This window comes from Ostrinia nubilalis, chromosome 19 (assembly GCF_963855985.1).
Source record: "Ostrinia nubilalis chromosome 19, ilOstNubi1.1, whole genome shotgun sequence".
Taxonomy (NCBI): domain Eukaryota; kingdom Metazoa; phylum Arthropoda; class Insecta; order Lepidoptera; family Crambidae; genus Ostrinia; species Ostrinia nubilalis.
In genome coordinates, this window is record NC_087106.1 from 3,545,644 (window position 1) to 3,570,808 (window position 25,165).

General features: G+C 38.0%; 1 protein-coding gene across 1 annotated transcript; it reads left to right on the top strand.

Annotated features, from left to right (window-relative positions):
* The first annotated feature begins 51 nt into the window (after window positions 1-51).
* On the top strand, window positions 52-25,114 carry LOC135081070 (uncharacterized). The gene is made up of 8 exons (XM_063975792.1): window positions 52-308; window positions 1,305-1,400; window positions 13,108-13,247; window positions 13,821-13,986; window positions 14,892-15,022; window positions 17,142-17,279; window positions 20,511-20,688; window positions 22,617-25,114. Exons 2-8 carry the CDS (start codon window positions 1,329-1,331, stop codon window positions 22,755-22,757), a joined length of 966 nt encoding a protein of 321 aa, XP_063831862.1. The 5' UTR covers window positions 52-308; window positions 1,305-1,328; the 3' UTR covers window positions 22,758-25,114.
* Window positions 25,115-25,165: the final 51 nt, after the last annotated feature.

The following is a 25,165-nucleotide window of genomic DNA, read 5'->3' on the forward strand; positions in this document are numbered from 1 at the left end:
ATATTTTCCTTTGTCCTTCCTCCCTCCCCTTTCCCTCCGCCACTCACGCCGTGTTCACGCGAGAGCTGCGTGTTTTTTGTTGGGGGGTGTCGGAACTTCATAATTCAATAATTGTATTTTTTGCAGAAGGTACTGAACTTCTGATAGTGATTTTTCAAAGAACTAAACTGTATCTAATTGAATGTTAACTTGATCATTTATTCCACTGGATAAATTCCGGATAATCGTGTTAAATTAGTGAAAGAGTGCCAACTGATTGCACGCACAGTTAAAATTACTGCAATTGCTCTATTTGTGACTATTTGAGGGTAAGTACTGCAATCATAAAGCAGAATCTGTTTACTTTTTGGGTTTTATCATTAACATTAACCTTACAGCATATACATTTTGATTGCACTCCGACTTCTTAAGTTAGTGTAAACACAATACAAATTAGTGAACTAAAATAAATGAATAAAATGTAACATGTACAAGAATGTACAAGTTCTTGTAATTTATTTATGAACTATTAATCTTTATTACAAGCTTTTTTATCATAAATCAGCTGATCGAGCGAACTTTGTTCGTAGTACAGTCATAAATTTTTTTCGTAAATGACTCTTCTATTATTCTTTTTAGAAACCTCATCCTGCCAATAACAAACACAAAAAAAAATTTAGAGCAGTTGTGTGGAAATCGTTTGTACATACATTTCAATGATGTACTTTTCCCTTCTTTACGAATACAATTTTGTACTTACAATTAAATTATAAAAATATTTTTGCAACAAACGCAAACATAACTAAACAATGGTTTGTTTTAGGTATTTACCCTAATCTAAATTTCACTTTAATATGTTACACTGTAATTCTATACTAAACTTTTTTCACTTTTAAAAAGAAAGCAATATGTTAATATTGTGACAATGGCTTAAAAAATTCAATGACATATGTAAAATTATTATAAGTTAAAACAAAACATGAACAGTTTTTTTGTTTGTTTTGTATGCAACTTGCTTTGTTAGTAGAAATGGAACTTAAAAAACAAACACACAACGGTCAATTACTCTTTTTACAGTAAAAACCATACATTTTGCAAACTGCAACAACTACATTTTTAATTTGTGTATTTTGTGTCTTTTATTTAAAGTCTCATTGGATCTCAAATCTCAACCTTTGATAGTAGTAACGATAATTTCGATCAGTTTTCTCATATCCGTAATGCAAACTATGTTTATTTTCCCTTACAACACTTAGGCATTACAGTACTTCCTTTTGTGTAACAAGTGAATCAACCCTAAACATTGAATTATTACTGTTATGCAGGTTGGAAAATCATAACGTAACAAGATGGGTGTTTTCCGGACTGCAATGTCAATGGCTGCTCATAGTGGGAAAATGGGACTGAAAAGCAAAGGAACTGTAAGTAATTAATTCTTATCTCAATTTACAAAGACTAGTGTCCAGTTTTTTTAATGAGATTTACAGATTAAGAGTGCCAAATGAAGGGTTATACCTACTTGATTAGAAAATGTGTACGCTCCATCAAAAATCTCAATAATCCAGAACCTGGGTCTAAGAGAAAATATCAAATCCAGATCTAACAATTTTGTACCTTTTTTGAGTTATTACGTACTATTTGTGGTCAATTACGAAGCGAGTTCCTAGTCAAGACTGGTATTGTTTGTTAATTAGATGATATGCATAGCTAAGTGCTATGCATACCTACCTATTTCCTCTATTGAGTTTGTATGTGGCATTTAGGTAATTAAGTAAGTAAAAAAGTAAAATTAAAAAAGTATTTATTACTAAAAGATGTCACATTGTATAATTTATTCTGGCGGTCTCTGCACTAAGCAGGAAAGCTTGTATCGCATCGGCCAATACGAACAATTACCTTAAAAATAATGACATTGGTCTCGATAGGATTTAGATTCATTACTTGCAGAGCCTAGTGATAAAAGTTAAGATTCAAGATAAAACACAAAGTAATCATGCCTATGGGACACTCGAATAGGCCCATAGTCCCATTGGAAGTCAGGTTGAAAAAACATAACACCCTTTTAAGTAAAAAAAAATTCAGAGTAAAAAAAGCTGAAGGTAGGTACACCTTGGCCTTGGTAACTGGAACTTAGTTTATACCTACTTACTTACCCATTCATTACATAATCAACCAAATTATTACTTATCAGATTTAATTCATTTGTTATGTATGTCCTAACTATTATTTTATGATGATTGTTTGTAAACAAACGCTTAAGTGTGTTACGTACGCCTAATCTATGAAGATCGCTGCATCGACGCTGACCCAGTTTACCCAAATCAACATTGCAACTGCACTATGGACCGCGAGGAGCAGCATCAGCAAAATGCGCCTCTCATGACGACAGCGGCGACGTTTCATTAATTTTACTAATTATTTTATAATCATATTCGTTTCATACTTCGAGACGGTATCACTAGGCTAGGCTAATTTTAGTTTAATTGTAATTTCTTTCTTTTAAATTAAAATTAATTAAATAAAGTTTGCTTTTTCTTGGAACCTCCGGTTGCAGCTAACGAAATTGGCGCAGTCGGTAGGATATTCGTGGTTAGGCCCGGGTCGCGTACGAAGATTTCCGTTCACCGAGCCCTCCGAGTGGCTATCAAGTCGCGCTTCGAATATCCGAACCTACGTGAGCTGCAGTCCAGAGGTGAATCAAGCCATCGATTCGTCCAGAAGAAAGCAATGCTGTAAGTCCTTGAATCTTTCAAGTCCTCACCTTCCTAATCCTAATTATATTAAACTTAATTAAGTTAGGTTCATATTACGTCGATAATGAAATAGTAATAGTGTACAAGTTCCCAATCTTTACTCCTTATACATACGACCTAGTATACAAATTATCTATTGTCCCTAATGGAAATCACGAAATCCTTGTTCCATCATCCCCATTCCTAGTAATTAAATTGGAAGCAATGGAAGCTAACGCCTAACATAAATAAATACTATTTATAAACAGATTACATTATACATACAAACAATACATAATAACTTCGCAATTATACATACTAAATTACATAAAACCTAACCTATCCCAACATTCTATGACTAGATATTATGTAGAAATGTCCCGCTACATAGATACAGCCGCTGCGTGGCTAAGCAGCTTCAATTTATGAAATGCATAACGACGCAGGCGCAGCACGCCGGCGCGTCTTTCCGTTTTATACATGGCCAGAACGCACCCATAGGAAACTGCTCGTGTATATTTTGGAGTGTCTCTTTGTAAGTCGGTCACTACAAACTATACACGAATTTTGCGTACTGATCGTGTATAGTTTGTATCGTGGATGGATTCCGTCTTCGCTCCAAACTATACTACACCACTTACAGTTGACTAGAGTGTGTTTAGTTTATTTGATTTAATAAAATATGGAATTATATTTAAAATTATTACATTTATTAGATATTATGCTCGTGCTTTGTCCTCGAGATTAGAAATAAGAACTACCTATGTAGATCACGTACGGTGATGCCATTTTTAAATTCATTAATTTTTACATAAAATATTATTATTTTACTGAATCTACATATTATTATAATAAATCTAGATTTATAACACTAATGTAAGTGGTTTCTGAAATTAAATTGATTAGGTAGATTTCAAATTAAATAACAATTATTTATTAGTGAGAGTGAATGAAGAAAGTTAAACGTGCATTATTAACTAAAATTGTCGACCGTTCGGTGTAGTGGTTCGAAACGGATAACTGTTCCGGAGGTAGCGGGTTCGATTCCCGCACAGTACAAACATTAATTTGTGTGCATGAACATATTTTGATATTTGTTTGTATTGGACTGGGTGTCTTCTATGTATAATAAGTATGTATTTACAAAAAAAGTATTTAAGTATGTTTATATCCGTTATCTAGTACCCATAGTACAAGCTTTGCTTAGTTTGGGACTAGAAGCGCAGTGTAAAATGTCCAGGGATATTTATTTTTATTTATAAGCTTTTATCTCAAGAACAAAAATCATTTTGACATACATAATTCTTAATTTAAGAGTTATTCAGCCCCAAAACAAACATCTTTTCTATGGCAGAATATGAAACACCAAAAAGCTCTTTATCAAAACAATGGCACGTGTCGAAATTGATTCAATGTTTAAAGTAGACACGCAGTTATGAATTAATATGTAATAGAAAGAGAGGTAAATAAGTCAAAATGACGAGCATGCAACTAAGTACTCGCGTATACATTGTAATCGCGAACTTATTACAATACATACATGATTAGTCCGTATGCGTACTGACGGTGTATATTTTGGAGTAAGATAATTGACCTAAGTCACTACAAAGTATACGCGAGCAGTACGCAGCGTATGCGTACTGGTCGTGTATAGTTTGGAGGAGCTTAGTAAAAAAAGTCACATCCAAACTATACTCGATTAGTTTCACACCCTTGCGTTCTGGCTATGTATAGAATGGAAAGACGCCACGCCGGCTATCATTTGGACTTTGTACCTTGCGTTCTCGCGCCTTACAAGTATGGTGGATGCACTGTATATGGAAAGAATATCCACTATATGGAAAGAAATTTCTGCTATAAAAAATGTTATTATTATTATTTATTATGCACTTGCTTGTCCCGACACACGTCCTGTCTTACGAAAAGTTAATATTTTTCGCGCATTTTTTTAGGAACCTTCTGAAAAATCAACAACAAAAACTTTTTTTACAAAATTTTATTCTACCGTTTTGTCGGCGTGATTAATATACATACATACCTCTGATACCTTCACAAAATTACAGCTAGTGCCAATAGATTCCAAGCAAAACCTCGACAGAATATCGAAACTATAAGGGTTCCTTGTCAGGACTACGGAACCCTAAAAAAGAATTAGAGAAATCGGTCCAGCACTTCATGCGTGATGCGATGACCAAGAGAAATTGTCATTAATTTTTATAATATACTAGCTATAGATTTTTTATGCACTTAAAACGAGTCTTCCGAGTCGAGTGATCAGGCTCTTTTTATTTATTTAAAATCTTTATTGCACACACAAAAAAAGCTGTACAACAGGCGAACTTAATTCCATGTGGCATTCTCTACCAGCTAAGTTTTATGTGGTCTTATCCCCATTGATTGACTAGTAGTCAACTTAGACAAGAGTTGAACCCCTTTTCTGATTCCTGGTCTTTGAGTTGCAAGCATAGATTCAAACTTTTGAATGGTTCAACACAGAAGCTGAATTCTAGTCTTTAGTTTGAAACAGGCCAATTCACAGGTTCGAATGTATTCGTGCTGTCCTTATTGTTTCGTTCAAGAACGAAAGAGCTAGATTTAAAAGGATTAGTGAACGTCTCGTTCTAAGCAAATATCGTCGATATAGGTAGGCAGCGTCCTTTAAGCATACCTACATGCTTAAAGGACGCTGCCTGCGTATGAATAAGCTACCAGCTAATATCAATATTTGCATTCGAACTGTTGTTTGAAAGTACGTATTTACGATAATTTATTCAAAAAAAATATTTTAAACGGTGCACGATTCAGGGGTGATACTCGATAGTACAATCATATTTTTGCAATTTTAGGATAAAACACTTCATAAAAGCTCAGAAAAACCGGTTAGTACCTTCTAGCTCTACCGAATGACATTATTCTGTGGCTCTACTACCAACCAAGCTATTTCTGAAAAATCGTAACCCTAAGATACAAAAAAGACAGACCATTAGCAACCGCGGTTACTTTTTAGTAGCAGGCTAGCACATAGCAACCTGTACCTGAACCCGAGCTCGCAGCATTGCTAAAATCAAGTGGCAGTGGGCGGGGCACATAGCTCGTAGAGACGATGGCCGTTGGGGCAGAAAAGCTCTCGAGTGGCGACCACGGACTGGAAGACGTAGCGTGGGCAGGCCTCCTACTAGGTGGACCGACGATCTGGTAAAGGTCGTTGGAAGAGCCTGGATTCGGGCAGCGCAGGACCGTGCATTGTGGAAAACCTTGGAGGAGGCCTTTGTCCAGCAGTGGACGTCATTTGGCTGAAACGAACGAACGAACATGCCACCCTAATCCAACCAAGATAATTCCCAAAAATCGTAACTTTAAGTTACAAATAAATAAGGGTTCCTTGTCAGGACTACGGAACCCTAAAAAGACTATCCATTACTAACCCAGGTTTTTACTAGCAGTCTAGCACATAGTAACCCTAAGCTTTGCACTTGGCAACAACCGGTTCGGCGTCACGAGTCACGGCGCGCGCACGTGCTATCAATAGGTATCACACCACGAGACCATGCGCCTGCGCACTTCAACTTCCAGAGTTCAACGAGTTTGACAAAGGAAACTCGACGATTCACGGAGTTAGAGCGTGATAGGACGTTTGCCGGATGATTCCAAAAATGTTACAGTGCGACACAAACTGTCCAATCCATAATAAATTATGTTTTCTGCTCGCTGAATACTGAATAGCTTGATTTCACGCAGATGATACGGTTTTGAAATATGGTTATTCTGTTGCATATAGGAATATTTTCCTATTTTGCAAAAAATACCAGCAAAATCAACTTGGAGTCCTTCAGGTCCCGTACTCCTAATAGACCGAAGGCGTCTTCGAGTGTACATACTACAGACACAGGCCGAAAGATAAAGATAAGAAAACTAAACTCAGACTCAAAACAAACTTCTGAACCCAGACAAAAAGCAGATTATACAATGTAGAGCCGGTATAAGGATGTCCATCATTTCCTTGTTTATCAAAATGCCAGAGTAAAACCGCTGCATTGATGATTCAAATTCAATAATTTATTTGTTAGAATACATTCAACTTCAAGGCCAAGAAACGTCTCTCATTACTGACCTGAATATCGACTAACCGTACATTATGGTTGACTCACCACCATAATGCATACTTAGAGTGGAAAAACAATGAAACGTTTGCTCAGACTTGCAGTCGCAGACAGTGTATTATCAATTGCGATAAGATTTTAAAAACGAATTTTATTCTGTCTGATCTGTCTCTACGACGATAGCATTATGTGGTAGATTGTAGAATACACATACTGTAAGTAACCTACAGTAGCTTTATTGGGACAAGAATAGTAAACAAGCCAAACTGTAATCTCTGTCAGCTCTGTGCTAACTAGATTGGGCTAGTTTCAAAACGAGTTTACTTTTAATAAGTCTGCTTTTACTTGGAACTTGATTGTAGTTTATACTTGATTATTTATTTAACTGTAGGATGATATAGTGAATGGTGACCTTAGACGGAGCCTGTTGTCACAGAATAAATAAACCTTTACTCGAGTGCTGTTGTCGAATAAGATGTCTCATATCCACTCAGGGTTAGGATGCACTGTGGGTACAAAGAAGGGATGGATTTACGTAGTCTCTTTAACATTAAGGGGACAATAGCCCATTGCTGTCGGGGTCAGACTGGCCATTATTACGTGCTCTGTGGACTGACCGAATCGAAATTCGAGGAACGCGAACCCTGACAACTCTGGACTATTACGGTGAACTCTCTCATATCACAAGCATTACTACGAGGGTTTAACGGGACATTTATCCTTTAAAAATATGTCAGTCGTCTGTAAAAATGGTGGTCATGAAAAAGCTCGTGGGAGTTACAGAAAACGTCTACTTTTATTTATTTTATACGATCGCAAATACACGTCATTCATGAAATGTTCTGCACTAATATATTGGCTCTTGCAGCGGAAAATTCCACATGCAACAAAGTAAGCGTTCTATATCATGCGCCGCGTTACCAAGCGAACAGTACAGTCGAGGGCATAACTTGACCTTTATCCTTGGGCATAATAAGGATCTGTGCCAAACTCTGATTATAATGCCCTGGATTAAGGATCTGTGCCAATTGTCAAGCTTGATAAAGCCATTATACTTGTAAGTACATTTACTGAAATTGCACTGCATTTGGAATACGAGTATCTTAACAGCCGTTAATCGTCATCCTGCGGAAACTATTATAGAAGCTGATAATATGATGATGGGCAGAAATTATTATAGAAGCGGTTGACATGATCATGATGATGGTCATGTGTGGACGACGTGTGTGTATTTTAATTTATTTATTTATTTATTTATTTTAGGAATTACAAACAAATGTGTTACAAAAATTATTGAAGAAAAAAGAAAATAAAGAATCATTATCCTTCTGCAACTTATAAATAGCCAGGAATGCCAGGATCTGTGACAGTCTGACCGCCAAAGACACCCAAGACCCAACCAGTGAAGGTTAAGTAGACCCGAGGAATAGCTGGAATCCTTAACGAAGTTAAATCTAAAAGTATTTGTCTGGTTAACTGTACTACGTGTTATATCTCTGCATCGTGTATTACAATAGGAATAGTGATGTCAGACCATGACCTATCATAGAGATAGATTAGCGGTTGCTCGTCATGTTAAGGGCGCTTTCAAATATGTAAGTCGTTTTGAGCTGGACACCTACTTATTATTATTCTGTGGCTGGACGTTAGTTGTGTTTTTGCAGAATCGCATCGCACAAAGGAAATTGAATTGGAATAAAAATGACAAATACCTACCAAGAGTGTTTATAATCCAATAAATGAAATGTAGACTGGGGGAGGCCTTTGTCCAGCAGTGGACGTCATTTGGCTGAAACGAACGAACGAAGACACCATGTCCTCTTTAATCCAATGAGGTAGTGTCCAGTCACTCCAGTAGCGTCAACTAGTGAGCGCGAAATCAAATACGGTAGCCCTATTATATTGCTATAGCACAATTCTCGTTTATTTTTGGACAATATAGATTATGGATACTTGAAACAATTTATTGTTATTTATTATCATTTTTATCTCCTCCTCATACTTCATTTCACTGATTATCAACAAGGCGCAGACATTCAAGGTCCACTGTAGTTTACCTAATTTTAAAGTAAACATAGCAACAGCTACTAGGTACCTACCAATGTAATCGTGTCTATTTTTATTTAATTTTATTATACCATATGAATTGGTAAACTTATTTTTATCATTGATATTTATTACAGCATTGATTAACTTGGTACCCTATTCATTTTCCTAAGTTTCTTAGGTATATTATTATTAGTTTTCTTTTTATGGTCGGTGCTAGTGTTGCTATAATTTTGGTATTTTTTTAAATCTATTATTACTTTTTTGACCATACATTTTTTTACATTTTTTTTTCTTGTCCGATTGATTTTTTTATTTATTGCTCGTTAGAAGATGGAAGAACACACATTTTATAGGTATAGATAGATTTCACTGCGTTCAATTTAAAACCTAGATCGCAGGCGCAATTCCAGCCTGTGCTATAAATGATCATAATGGACGTGGTGTAGCTGTGCTAATATCAACTCTAACACCCTGAATTAAGGAACATCCGCGTTTATAAGTTCAACCTTGACCGTGACTGGCATTGAAGCCGGTCAAAAGTGTTATACTTTCGTATTTATTAATAAGTACCTACATATCAATACGGTATTCCTGATTAGTTGTATGAACTTGTATGGCCAGTTGTATGATGCAAGAAATAATACTTTTGCAACACTCATTCTAAATTGTTCGACCAATGAGGACTATTGTATAATGTATTGTAGATCCATCCTTAGATACAATTTAGTATTTTGTACTTTTGACTTTACACCGTACAATGATTTGATATTTATATTCCAGTTTGCTAATGATAATCTTAGATTAATTGCTTTTTGATTATATCTTTATTTACCTAATGATTCAGATCATCAAACTATCATTACCTACCGCCACAAATTCAATACATTAGCAAGCTGGTAACTCATCCAAAATCATTAAGTGGGTATCTAGTTATTATTGATAACGGAATCATCATCAGCTCATGACTTTAAGGCTGAGTTGCACCACCAAACTTTGACCGTAACTATCACGATAACCAGTGGTTTTTGTATGCAGTTTGACAGATTTTTGACGTTTGTTACAGTCAAAGTAAGATTGTGCAACCCAGCCAAAGTCAATTTTGTTCGACGGCTTTATAGGGTAAACCACCCAATTATTGGCACTTTAAGCAGCTACTTCACAAAACCCATAAAATTTACATGTAAAAATATGTTTTATCAAAGATAAAAACATTTATATTGGTCTTTTAATCTTTACAGAATATTATAAAGTACTTATCATTAATAAATTAAATCATTTATTCAATATAGTGTACCTTTTAAAAAAATACCTCAAAATACCAGTTGTTGGCATAGCCAAACCTTTTATTGGCAGTGATAATTACCTATTATTGGCACTGTTCTCGCAAGACTGAAAAATAGCTGCTAGGTCTTATGTAGAGGTTTTAAAGAGATTCATGATAGAAATAAACAAAATATAATCTTTTGTTTAAAGATAAGTAACATTTTTTTTTTTGTATAGGAACATACCATATCAGTTCAAACGCTTATATTTAAATATGGTTTTAAACTTTCCATAACCACTTTTATCAAATCTTCTTTTCTCTTCGGAAATTCTTTTTTGCTACTGATTTTTATTTTATCCAGTCAACAAAAAGCTGTTCTTCCTCGTCAGTTAAAACTGTGAACGGACCGGTCTTAGAGCGATGATCAGGATGTTTCAATCTGAATTATAGTAGACCGTGGCACCACTTTCAAAGCCTTTCACAGGCTTATTCCACTAATCCCCGTCAACGGGGATTAGTGAACTTTTTATTCATTAATCCCCGCTAACGTCAATGGAGCTTATAATGGGGATTAATGAACTAAAAATTTTATGTTTCTTTATTCAGAAAACTACGTTAAAAAATAAAATACTAATGTAAGAATCATGTACCTTCTATTTATTATTGGATAACAACTCACTTATTGATTATTTTTATAATCGAATTAAATTAAGTTTAAGCCTGATTACAAAACTATTAATTTACACCATTTTTATCTTGTTACATTTTGGGCCAAATTTGTATGTAATACTTTCCATCTTCTTTTAAATGATGAATGGGGAATATCCATAGTGCTTTTGGTTATCAGGTAAGTGTTAATTTTTTTTAAGTATTGTAATCAGTCTTAAATTTAATTTAATTTGATAGTAAAAATAATAAGTGAGTTCTCTTACCTTAGTAAAAAACGAATATTTCGATTGTTTTTTTCGCGCAGGTCCCGGTTTGTCAAACAAATGGTTCAAGCGCCGCGATGTTTGAAAAAATAAAAAACGTGTGTAGCCAGTTGAGTAATAGATGATATTACTCTTCAATTTCTACTAAAAAATATAAGGTTTGGCTACCAAGAATCTTAATTTTCTTAAAAAACTGGAGCATGCCAATAAATTGGTACAGTGCCAATGATTGGGTGGTTTACCCTACTTTAAAATTTTATGCCAAGTCGTAGTCAGCTCTTACCTCAATTGAATAGAGTTTAAACTTACTATAATTGGTCTTCGTGCTAATACCAAAGAACAACAATGTAAATTGATACAGTAGAGTAGTTACCCTATAGGTATAAATATCATATCAGACTACACATTTTCGTTGCAATATAACCTCTATTGCAACTACATAAGGTCCAGTCGTTTAGCTTGACATGCTGTCGTCTATCTATACGTTAAACCGCGGTCAGAGGTCGATACCTCGCACGAGACATGATACTTATCGCTTTTAAATTAATAGTAATCCATTCATTATGAATGTAGTGCTATCGAACATAACAAAGAATGCAATAAGGTCATGTGACATGCAGCCTTGTAGCAGAATATTCTTTATTTGAAAAAATAAATAAATAACCCTCCTTCTGCCGCAGTCGGGTAAAAAAAAAAACATACTAATCCGGTGTCAGTGTACGCCCTTGACGCCATTTGCGCACAATCGCAGACAAATGTGCATACTTAATTGGTTTATGTATTTTCTTACTGCAACTATGTTAAATTATAGTGTAAATGTATGTTTTCCAAAAAAATACTGCTGCGTTTTTTAGGAAGAATCCATCAGTACTTATTATAGAGAAATACTAGACTAGCTGGTACTAGCTGTGCTCGCGTGAAAATATTTCCCGTTTTTGCAACATTTTTCTATACTGCTCCGCTCCTATTGGATGTAGGGTACAGCCTAAAGCCTTCCTCGATAAATGGGCTATCCAACACAAAAATAACTTTTCAAATCGGGGACCTGTAATTCCTGAGATTAGCGCGTTCAAGCAAAAAGATGTAGTCCAGTCCAAAAAGAGCTTGCTGTGTATATCCTTGCTATGAGAGCACCTAATATTTCTTCTGCTAAAAAATGTTAACAAAAAACAACGGCATGTTACCTAGCTACTTTAAAAAGACAAGCCTGATGACTCGACAACTACAAAAACATTGGTTTTGTACAGACGTCAGCGCATAAATCAAAATTGAATCTTATATCGTCACAATATGGCGTGATTTGCAGCAAACATGTATAGTGTGATGTTCTAACGACAGTGAATGCACGTGAATGTCTGTGAAGATGATTCTTCTTCAACAATTCGACGGATTCAGATAATTCGAGACCTAGATCGCTCTCCGGATGACTTACAATTGAGTGTGCAGGACACTGGTAGTTAGTAATTTACAGTTTACACACGGCAATGGTTATTTCAAATGAATTATGGATACCGAAATACATTTATGTTGCAAAATACAACGATGACATTGTGCTTAGCTTGATGTAATGTCGTTGGAGCAACAATAATAAATAATAATAATCAATTATAAGTTATCCCAATAGTTCTTAGAAGGGATCAGACAGAAACGTTCTCTAGTGGCAACCATACACCGGAAGAAGTAATGTAAGCAGGCTTTCGTTTCCGTGAATCGAGGTTGCAGAATAGCCACGATAGCCCAACGGTGAAGTGGTCGGACTGGCTGACTCGAGATCCGAGGAACGCGGGTTCGAATCCCACCGCGCTTGACTATTGTGGTGAGCCCACTCGTAACACAAGCTTATTTAACTTAACACGAGGGGCTAACGGGACTATTAGTAATTTGCGCAATACAAATTGATAATAATCTTTAAAAAAAGCGCATAAATCTCAAAAATCTCAGAGAAACGTCTTTGTCCAGCAGTAGAAGCTTCGTTTGAAAATGACAGTTCTTTATAATTTAGTATTATAGATGCCTTTTGATTGTAACTAACCCAATATGTTTGTCTCCAGTCTTTCCGCCCGCTGCTGACGTGCGCACCCGTGGCGATGGTCAGCTTCGACCGCAACGCGCACACGCAGGACCTCACCAAGAACATCCAGTACATCAGCAACGACAAGCTCAAACTGACCGCCGACCCTGCCACCATGAAGTGAGCAACTTTCTCATTTCCACAGCTTATTTCCACGTTAGTCAGCTACGACAAACCTACGCCACTGAGCTATTCTTTTCCAACTGCTGACCTCTAACCTGACTGTCCTTGCCAAAATAGGTTTAAAGATCAAAAGTCAGTCTCAACCCAAAATGTTCAGTCACTGAACAGTGGAATGTGTTCAGCTACACCAGTAGTCGCCATTCCTCTGCTGAGGGACTAAAACTTTATTACATGTCGTTTCTCTGTAAAATTATACTTAAATATGTATTATATTTTTACAATTCAGATATCCAAAAGTAATTTCTTTACCTTAATACCTGATGCTTGTCAACAAGAAATAAAACCACTTGAAAATAACTAAAGACCACACAACAGTCTCCTATCTGGTACAGTATCGTCTCAGTTCCACTGTCAACGCTTTCACGAAACAGTGCCACGTTTGTCTTAGTTATTTAACGTTTAATCTTTTAGCTACACAGCTTGCGCCGCGTCACAGTTAGAAGATTGGTGCCAACTCCCAATTGAGACCAGTTTCACTTCCTTGGATATACGAATGCTGATCCTTTCCAGGTTGGACAAGCAACGGAACAAGCCGGTCTGCGTGATGATTAACTGGCTTCTAGCGCGGCAGAAGCACGTCATGAAGTACGCTACGCTATACTTGGAGCAGGGCTTCGACGTGGTCTCCGTGTCCTGTACGCCGTGGCAGCTCATGTGGCCGCAGAAGGGATCGCAGGTATGTATCAGCATCATCAGGTCACTTAGTCTTCACTATAAAAGCGCGACTCTATATTTTCCTAGTCTCTTAGTTCAAACCCTGGCCAGACGGGTCAGAGGCATAATATTCGCATATTTGTTCTTTCTTGATTTCACCTGGTGACAGACTGAATGAGCCACGAGCACGACTCAATCAGACTGGCGACTTAAGGCGTCATCCTGAGCAGAAAATAATATTTTGATTAGATAACCTGATTGATTGATCAACTCCTAACCATACTGGGGGCAATCATACAGTAGGTTTTCAATCCGAGAATCGAACCCAGAACCTCTAGGTTAAAAGAGTACATATCACTTATCACTAAACAATCTACACTCAACATCAAATAAATCGCACCTCCCGCAACAAGCACTTTCAAACGTATGCATCCCCACTTCCCACCAATATTGGCACCATTTAAAAGCCTAGTTCTAAACTTCATTTCATTAAAGGAAAGGTTTTTACCCCAAAAATGTGTCTTTACAAGGATCCAGAGTCACTTCTTCAAAAAATAGGCTATTACGCTTAAGCCAACTTTTATGGCTATAAAACTGTTGGGATTAATCGGTATCCATCTGTTAAAGAGGACACGTGTGATCATTATTTGGTTTTATAACCATAAAATTTGGTCTAATTGATCCCAGAGGTGAGCCCAAAGTGAGGTCTCTTTTCAAGTCACATTTATGGTATATGATAATCATTTATTTAGAAATTAAATGTGTTTTTCATTAAGGATGTTTATTGGGCTTTCAAATAACACCAATATTGTTGGGGCACCATGATTGTGTCAGAAGAAAATCTTTAAAGTTCGCGTCGCGGAAGGTGCGGTTTATTTGATGTTGAGTGTAGGTGTGACATTAACTGACTTGTACTTATTCCCACAGCTGGTTGCAGAGGACTTGATCAAGTTCATGGCAGCGAACGAAAACGACCAGCCGATGGTGATCCACGGTTTCTCCGTCGGCGGGTACATGATGGGCGAGGTCTTCGTGCACGTCATGAGGAATAAGGCTCTGTAAGTCATAACGATAATAATAAAAAAAAAATCTTTGGACAATTTCACACAGCGCCAGCTAGCCCCAAAGTAAGCAACTTAATGCTTGTGTTATGGGTGCTAGCTTAACGTATATACTACTTATATACTTTTTTTTTTAATACATACATATTATACATTTTATGCCTTTTGTTTACATTTATTTCTTTAGTGTCGACACCACCTTCCCCTTCATATTTTTTTTTAAGTAACTGTCCTCACCATAGGTTGTCTGGAAGAGATCGCTTCATAGCGATAAGACCGCCTAGTTGTACCTTGTGTGTTCCTTTTCTTTCTGTTCTTATCTTTGGTGTGCAATAAAGTGTATTTATTATTATTTCTTTATTCAATTTTCTTTCTTATTTTTAATTTTTTCTTTTTACAATGTACCTAATTATCAAAAAATAAAAATACATTATAAAAACAAAAATCTTAAAAATAGTACATAGTAACACCCAGACCCGTCACAGAAATTAAAATTCATCATTTCAATTTCTGCCCGGCCGGGAATCGAACCCGGGACCTCTCGGCATAGTAGTCCGCTCTGAACCACTACACCAAACGGCCGACAATAAGACCCAGAACACACGGTGAAACGCAACTGCAACGAAACTGCAACTTCTAGTTACTTTAGAGTTGCATCTAAGTTTCTGCCATAGATTCCGTTGAGAGACCACACATGACGCGACCAGTTTGAAACCGAAATGATTGTGGTTGCAGCGTGTGTGGAAAATTGTTAAAACTGGTTTCAAATCAATAATTTCAAAAGGGTTTCGTTGCAGTCGCATTTCACTGCGTGTTCTGGGTATAAGCTGAACACCGCAGTATCTTATGTCGTTGTAGCAGATGGTATTTTGCAACAATGATGGTCAGATCAAATTCGAAAGTGCGAATTTTTGCATGTCATGAGTAAAAATACAAATTGGGTCTGTGCCATTGATAAAAAAGGATGAAATAAACGTACAGCAATGAAAAGCGTGGGTTCAAAACTCTTAAGACTCCCCGCAGACAATTTAGTCTTTTATATAGAATTTTAGTCGGCCGATAGTTGGGCCCGATTTTAATTTATATGAAGAATCGGCACCATTTTTATACATCTCCGTATTTATTAACAGCCCGACCCAACTATCGGCCAACTAAAAGTTGGTGATCTGTGCTTAGGCTTAGTAGGTGCTATACTTATTCTCTAAATGGCTAAGAACTCACGGCGCGATTTTCACCCGCGCCCGCTGCGGTTGTGGAATTGCGGTTTTATTTCAAAACTCACGGGAGCGGTAATTTGCGCGGTTAATCTAAGAACGCACGCAATTAATCGCGCCGCGTGCTAAGTCACTAGTACAAAATGGTCGCCCGTCGATCGGGCGGTTTTTAAACTGCGTCGTGTGTTTGTGCATTAGTTTCAGTGTTGCCAGAAGGTTACTTTTGTAACCTTTTAGGTTACTTTTGAACTGCATAGGTTACTTTTAGGTTACACTAATGAAAAGGTTACTTTTAGCTGATTTTTCAGAAATTGTGGAATTAACTTTTACAGGTTATTCAGTAAAAAATATTAATAGTGACAATTTAAAAATTATGTCATAAACTGTATTTAAACATGAATTTGATTTATTATTTGTTAAAGAAAATGAATTTTAGCGAATGTTTTTCGATAATAAAACGCAAATCCAGGAAACGGTTTTATACGACCGGTCACTTTTCGGTTTTCATGGAATGATCAAAATTTCGAATTTAGCTAAACGATTGATGATCAATTGTTTTCTTTTTACATCTATACACAATCGCTCCGCACCCCCCCCCCCCCCCCCCCCCGTATGAAGGTTACTTTTTATTCAAAAAGGTTACTTTTTTTTATATTTCTGGTAATTTCTGACAAGACCCGACTGGCAACACTGATTAGTTTTTACATAAGTATCTGCATTCTACAGAAGCTGCGGGCCCGCAACCGCCGCGGGCGCGGGTGAAAATCGCGCCATGAGTTCTTAGCCTATAATAGACTAGATGTAGACTTCCTACGCTACTAAATCTACTAAATCGGCGTATAGAAGTCTCTAAGCCCATATATTTTTTTCATTCAGTTTTAATAAGGGTGTTATTGTTTCAGCTATCAACCCGTCCTGGACCGCGTGTCGGCCCAGATATGGGACTCCGCGGCGGATATCAGCGAGCTGACCATAGGTGTCCCGGCTGCTGTCTTCCCGAAGAACAAGATTATGCAGAAGACGCTCCGAGCGTATATGGAGTGAGTATACAGTCAATACTACTTCTATCGGCTGCGGGGTTACTCCGAAAAACATTATCCGAAGTTTCGAATGTTGCCATCCCTCTCACGTAAAGCGAGATGCCGGTATGAGCGATTGAGACAGATAGACCTGAAACTACGTAAACAGTGATTCGGAGTAGCCTTGCTACATAAGTAAATCAAATCAAATCAAAAATATTTTATTCAATTTAGACCACTAGTGGCACTTATGAACGTCAAAATACAGTAAAAAAGGTAGCCCTTAAGGGGCACTTTATGTTTCCTTGTCTTTTGGGCCCTACCAGCGCTTCGAGACAAACATTATGGCAAGTGCTGAGAAGAAACGCCGGAACAAACTCAAGACTTGGTGTTAGACATTACGAAGCTGGTCGTATAGGCGTATGACATAACGACTTGTAGGATAGGAAGCGATGGGTTAACGAGCCAATCAAGCAATGCTTACCTTCACATTTCACAAATTCAAATTCTTTATGAGCATGTTAGACATATCTAGATTTATCTTAATTTACTTCCTAAAGTGATATGTTGCTGCTATTACGTTTTATTTTTCCAGACTTATCGCTCCACCATTTGACGTCACAAATATTTACATTCCATGAATCAAATATTCTGTAATAAAAATGCCTGGGAAGACAAAACACCAATTATTTTAAAATGTATCACAACAAAAGATAAATAAAGTAGGTATTTTTGTTTAATTTTTGCATTAAAATATGTATCAAAACAGTAACCTACCTACAACTGACTTTTTTTACTATTGTCACTATGAGTAATATCAGTAAATTATCTCTATTGTAATAAATATTGCTGAAATCTATTAATTCGGAAATAACAACATGGATTTAGTCATAATATCGCCGAAAGCTCAAACGAGCTTTGTTTATCAATAAATTGATCGACCCAATATAATACATGTGGAAGGCCGACAAAGTGTTTGTTTTTGTATTTTAAACCTTTCATTTTATACTATACATAATATGTATTATTACTATCTATACTAATATTATTAAGCTGAAGAGTTTTTTTTGCTTGAACGCGCTAATCTCAGGAACTAACTGGTCTGATTTAAAAAAATATATTTTTATGTTGGATAGCTCATTTATCGAGGAAGGCTTTAGGCTATTATAGCATCACCCTACAGCCAATAGGGGCGGAGCAGTAAAGAAAAATATTGGAAATATTACTCAAACTATTCTCACGCGTACGAAGTCGCGGGCACAGCTAGTTTCAGAGATAAAGATAATACATTTGTAATCAAATAAGATACAGGAAATTTGAAAATACTATCATCACGTATTTGATTGCGTAATTTTAATCTTATCGTGGCACGTGTAGTCAAAACTTGTGAAAAACGTGTGTTGCCGAATTTTATTTTGGCGTTGAGTAATCTAAAAATATCGCATGATCTTCCAAAATTAGACGGAACTCGAAAAAGCGGCAATGGACTTTGGATTGAATGGACAAGACATTCAGCCAGATTTTTTCAGTCACTGAACTTAAAATATGTCAAAAGGTGACCTTTTCGGTAATATTAAACGTAGCGAGCGTGTAATCCTACTAATATTATAAATGCGAAAGTTTAGATGTCTGGATGTCATGACGTCTGGATGTTTGTTACTCTTTCACGCAAAAACTACTAAACGGATTTTGTTGAAACTTTACAGCAGTGTTTTTCAACCTGTGGGTCGCGACCCCCTGGCGGGTCGCCAAGCCTCTATATCGCGAGAGGTCGTAAAAACTACTTCAGTAAAAAAAAAATCTTAAAAAGACAGAATAATCTGAAATCTAATTATGCAAATGTTGTATGGATTGAAGTATTCGGTCCCTACAAACATCTTTGCAACATTATAAAACACATGAAAAAAAAGCGAACGGTCGGGGGGTCGCCAAAATTTTTTCATACTAGGGGGGTCGTGTCATGAAAAAGGTTGAAAAACACTGCTTTACAGTATTATTGTTTTTAACCCAGAATAACATATAGGCTATAATTTATGATGATATGTGACAAATAAATTTCAATAAATAAATAAGACGTGTCTAAATAGCGCCATCTATCGTCATTGGTTAAAATCTACAGCTACTGTTTTTGAAGTTCGTAAATATTCATGCGGGGGAAGCCGTGAAACGCTATCTATCAACATGATATCAAACAACAGATTATACGAACTAAGGGGAAAAAACGAGGTCCACGAGTACGAAGTCGCAGGCGGCCACTAGTAAACAATATCAGGAAGGATGCCAGGAACGCATTCTCTCAGCTGCTGACCTGTAACTGAAAATTATTACCTGTCATCATCATAATAGAGTTGATTATACAACTTGATCGAGCTAACTGCGCACGTACTATCGGCAACAGTGTTAACTGTTGCCAATAGTACGTGGCCATTGTCATCGTGGCCATTGCCATGTCGTCTCGTTCTATCGCAAAGAATCACCATTTGATGAGAGCGAGAGCAAAAACGGAAATGGATAGTTAACACTGTAGCTGTGTGTACCTCGATGGAATGCGACTCTACCCGCACACCTCTCCACGTTTGCCACGTCCGAACCAAAGCCACAGAATAATAATAAGTACTACGTACAGAAGTTTTACTTCGCGAAGGTATTTAAAAAAATGTATGCTCAATGTCATTAACAATATGGTGTAATTTAGCCTGTCTCAAGAGTCAAGCACCATTTTGTTGACAAACGTCAGTGATCGGCACTGCGCCGAAGCTATAGGGCTGACTTCGGTAAAATGATGTGACGTGAGGTGCCAAACTGCGGAAAATGGCGGAGGAAATACATGATTTAGCATAAATTATCATGAATAATATTTACCTCTCAGTGTCTTGAGGCAACTTAAAAAAGTACATTCTGTGTTTTTATTATTATTTAGGCAGTTAAATACTGCACAGCATTTAGTACACCATTTTCTTTATTTTCTTCCATCATACACAAGAATACGCGTGCGTGAGTCAATGTTCGCTCGTATGTGAGGCCTTGTCGAATAGTATCCTGTAGGTGGGCCATCGTGCGTGTTTTGTTTTCGATGTAAACTCGCGGAGATTAACAGGCCTGCCAAAGCGTCGAAGTGACGTCACAGCCGCTAGGTGCGCAGTTAACTCGACCGGGTTGTAGCTGTAAACTATTACTTGTTATCATCACAATAGAGTTGATTATAGTGCATCATTCTCAGCTGTACTGTAATAGTATTTTTTTTATTTTCAGGTACCACCTGAGGACTTTCCACGACGCGGCCACCACACACTACATTCGCTCGTCGCAGATGTTCCACAGCACGCTGTGTCATGCGCCCGCGCTGTTCCTGCTGTCCCGTAGCGACCCCGTAGGCGCTGAGAACAGCAATCGCAGCGTGCATGATAGCTGGGTCAACCTGGGCGTTAAGGTAACGTTAATGTTCCACGGGACGTTGTGCCTCGCGCTGTTCCTCCTACTGTCCCGTAGCGACCCCGTATACATCGAGCGTAGCAATCGCAGCGTGCATAATAGCTGGGTCAACCTGGGCATCAAGGTAACACTAATGTTTCATGGGACGCACTAATGTCCCGTAATGACCCCGTAGACGTTGGAAGCAGTAATCGCAGCGTGCACGATAGCTGGGTCAACCTGGGCGTCAAGGTAACACTAATGTTCCATGGGACGCACCAATGTCCCGTAATGACCCCGTAGACGTTGGAAGCAGTAATCGCAGCGTGCGTGATAGCTGGGTCAACCTGGGCGTTAAGGTAACGTTAATGTTCCACGGGACGTTGTGCCTCGCGCTGTTCCTCCTACTGTCCCGTAGCGACCCCGTAGGCGCAGAGAGCAGCAATCGCAGCGTGCATGATAGCTGGGTCAACCTGGGCGTTAAGGTAACACTAATCTTCCATGGGACGCACTAATGTCCCGTAATGACCCCGTAGACGTTGGAAGCAGTAATCGCTGCGTGCGTGATAGCTGGGTCAACCTAGACGTTAAGGTAACACTGATGTTCCACAGTGACAGGATGCACTAATGTCCCGTAGCGACCCCGTAAGAGCCGAGCGTACTAATGGCAGCGTGTATCAACTTGGGCATCAAGGTAACACTGATGTTCCACGGGATGCACGAATGTCCCGCGCTGTTTCTGCTGTCCCGTAGCGACCCCGTAGGCGCCGAGAGCAGTAACCGCAGCATGCATGATAGCTGGGTCAACCTGGGCGTCAAGGTAACACTAATGATCCATGGGACGCACTAATGTCCCGTAATGACCCCGTAGACGTTGGAAGCCGTAATCGCAGCGTGCACGATAGCTGGGTCAATCTGGGCGTCAAGGTTACTAATATTTCACGGGACGCTTTGTTAATACTGTCCCGTAGCGACCCCGTAGGCGCCGAGAGCAGCAATCGCAGCGTGCATGATAGCTGGGTCAACCTGGGCGTCAAGGTAACGTTAATGTTCCACGGGACGCACTAATGTCCCGTAATGACCCCGTAGACGTTGGAAGCAGTAATCACAGTGTGCGTGATAGCTGGGTCAACCTGGGCGTCAAGGTAACACTGATATTTCACAGGACGCTGTATTTCTGGTGTCCCGTAGCGACCCCGTAGGCGCCGAGAGCAGCAATCTCAGCGTGCATGATAGCTGGGTCAACCTGGGCGTCAAGGTAACACTGATGTTCCACAGGACGCACTAATGTCCCGTAGCGACCCCGTAAGAGCCGAGCGTACTAATCGCAGCGTGTATCAACTTGGGCATCAAGGTAACACTGATGTTCCACGGGACGCACGAATGTCCCGCGCTGTTCCTCCTACTGTCCCATAGCGATCCCGTATACATTGAGTGTAGTAATCGCAGCGTGCAAGATAGCTGGGCGTCAGGGTAACACTAATGTTCCACGGGATTCTGGGTCTCGCGCCCGCGCTGTTACAGTTGTCCCGTAGCAACCTCGTAATGATTTCGTTCGTTCGGTTAAGCCGAAAGATGTCCACTGCTGGACAAAGGCCTCCCCAAAGTTTTCCACAAACTCCGGTCCTGCGCCGCCCGCATCCAGGCTCTTCCCGCGACATTTACCAGATCATCGGTCTATCTTGTGTGGGGCCTGCCCACACTACGTCTTCCGGCTCGTGGTCGCCACTAGAGAACTTTTCTACCCCAGCGGCCATCAGCTCTACGAGCTATGTGCCCTGCCCACTGCCACTTGATTCTAGCGATTCTGCGGGCTATGTCAGTCACTTTGGTTCTCCTGCGGTCCGTAACGATTTATGACATTTTTATTAGAACTTTTATTACCAAAATTACATAACTTACAGATTTATTGATTATAATATTCTAAAAGTATTATTCTTCCCACAGTGCACATGGAAATGCTGGGACCGTTCACCCCACGTCCAACACTACAACTACCACAAGAAGGAATACGTGGAAGCCCTTTACAACCATCTCCACGCCTACGGTCTACTCTCGCAGCCGGAGAAGATGCGCCAGAGGTTATAATAACACTGCCTTGAAGCTACGTAATGTAGTATAGAAGCCGTACACCCGCGGAGTTTATTATGAATCTTAGCAACCGATTGCTAATAGGGAATATGCAAGGTTTTTTTACACGTTTCAGTAGCTTGGCATTATCAAATCAATCAGTGCTTTTCTATAACAAAAATTTCAAAAGAGATCTCATGACGTCATTGGTCATGTTAGAACGACACGCAGAGTGTCACAAGTTACTATGGGCGGGTGACATTTGACGTCACGCTCAGCTATTTCAAACACTTGTAACTTTTTTGTTTCTAGTCCGATTTCAATACTAGTTTTTCAGAAATTCTATGATTTAACTAAAGTGTTTATTTATACATAATTTATTAACTTTTAAAATCGATGCATATTCCCTATTGAATGCAACGCGTATGCTACGCCAATCAATTATAGATGGCGCTAGTTTTCATACATTTTTCGCAGTCACATGCTAAGATTCGTAATAACCCCGCCGTATTCCTAAGTTTCTCTATGGTTTGCTTAGCGTAAGAATCCTCAAGGAAATCTTTGTATTCTTATACGAAAGTTAATGGAAGAAAAGGTTGACCTTTCCTTGTGATTGTGATTATCAGTTTTGTGTGGTGTGCACTAAGGATTATTTTTGAACAAAGTAATATTTTTGATGCGGGGTTTCTGGATATAATGGAACATAAACTGCCCCGTCGCATTCGAAAGGTTCTGAGACTCTCACAAGAGTTGATCTGTCAAAATTATTTGAATTTTAAGTTGAGAGCCTAATCTTGAGAGTTTATTGGATGAAATCGAGGCAATGTTTCAGAATATGGGTTTATGATGAACCTCCAACTGTTCAAAAAACAATGAAAACCTACTTGATGGAAAAATATGTTGCATAAACAATGGCTGCGAAATCAATTCGATTTGCCAGTTGAGCAAAGCTTGCTTTTAAATAACGAACAAAAGATATCGAAACCAAAATTACCCAAATTATAATGTTTGTGTGGCTAATCGAGTAACTTTATATTTTTATGGAGCTAAACGTTGTGTTCCATCAGTGTACTCTCTTAAAACAGCCATGGTAATATTTCTTCTCTAGTAATATTGCTTATGACGTCGACTTTCAATATCGCTGCTAGCGAATTTTTATTGAATGCTAAAGCGATAAAATGTATAACTCGAGAAAACAAATACATTCGAAGTTATACCGTTGGGAATAATTATGCAATATTACTAACATAATAAAACTAGAAAAACTTTATTCTGAACATTAGTAATAAACAGTTTAGAAAACTATTTTTAAAATTTGGCACTTATTAAGATTTTTATTACGGACGCAGACTTATAAACGAGAGATCGTAGTTGATTTGATGTGACTGAAAATAAGGTGTCTTAAATATGGCAGGTAAATTTAAAATTATATTGTTTCTTATATTTTGGGAGGAAATTGTATTATTTGTCACTAGTGCAGCAGCATTAGTCTTATAGTTCCTATTTTGGATTTTATAGAAAACAAATTCTTATGGCATGCATCGTCACTTCGTCACTGAGCGTGCCTCATAAAATTAATATTATGGGACTGCGCAAACGTAGAAACTTTTCCACGCCATCATAGGGAACCGAGTTATATGGTGTCAAGTGGAAGCAACTACGGGGTTACTCCGAAAAACGTTATCCGAAGTTTCGAATGTTGCTATCCCTCTCACGCAAAGCGAGATGCCAGTATGAGTGACAGTGACAAATAGACCCGAAACTACGAAGCACTGCTGGACACAAAAAATGTCAACGTCTGTTGATTATATGAAAATGAAATATTCACTATTAGCTTGTATATCACAAGACACAAGTGTCTATTTGCGCAGCCTCTATCAATTCGTGGAACTAAAATACATTATGTAAATTCAACCTATTTACTTATTATTTGTAACGATTTACAAGACAATGAGCATTGTTATTTAAATTATATTTCACTGCACGTGTATTTGTGTCGGTTTAGATGCAATAAGAATAAATTAAGACTTGATTAGAATTAGCCGCACTTTATTTAGTCAAAATTTTTAAAACTGCCCTTGGCGTTTTTTCTAACTTTTGTTTTATTTGGCATCGTATTAAGGAATTGATAAATTAATGCAAACATTATTCTACACAAATAAGCACACTAGACTTCACATTTGATCTTAATATCGCTCTTATTTTTAGCGAAATAAGATCTACTCTTAAGTGCAACTTTTAGGCTTGATATTATGTGTGAGTGAGAAAATGTAGGTAAGGCAGCGGTTTGTATATTTTTTATGATAAATTGAAAAATCATGGAAAGGCGCAAATCAATATGGCGGTTGTTTCAAGACAATGAATATTGTACGAACGAACCGCTGGCGGGTCGATCCAATAGATTTTTATGTTTATATCGGCGTGGA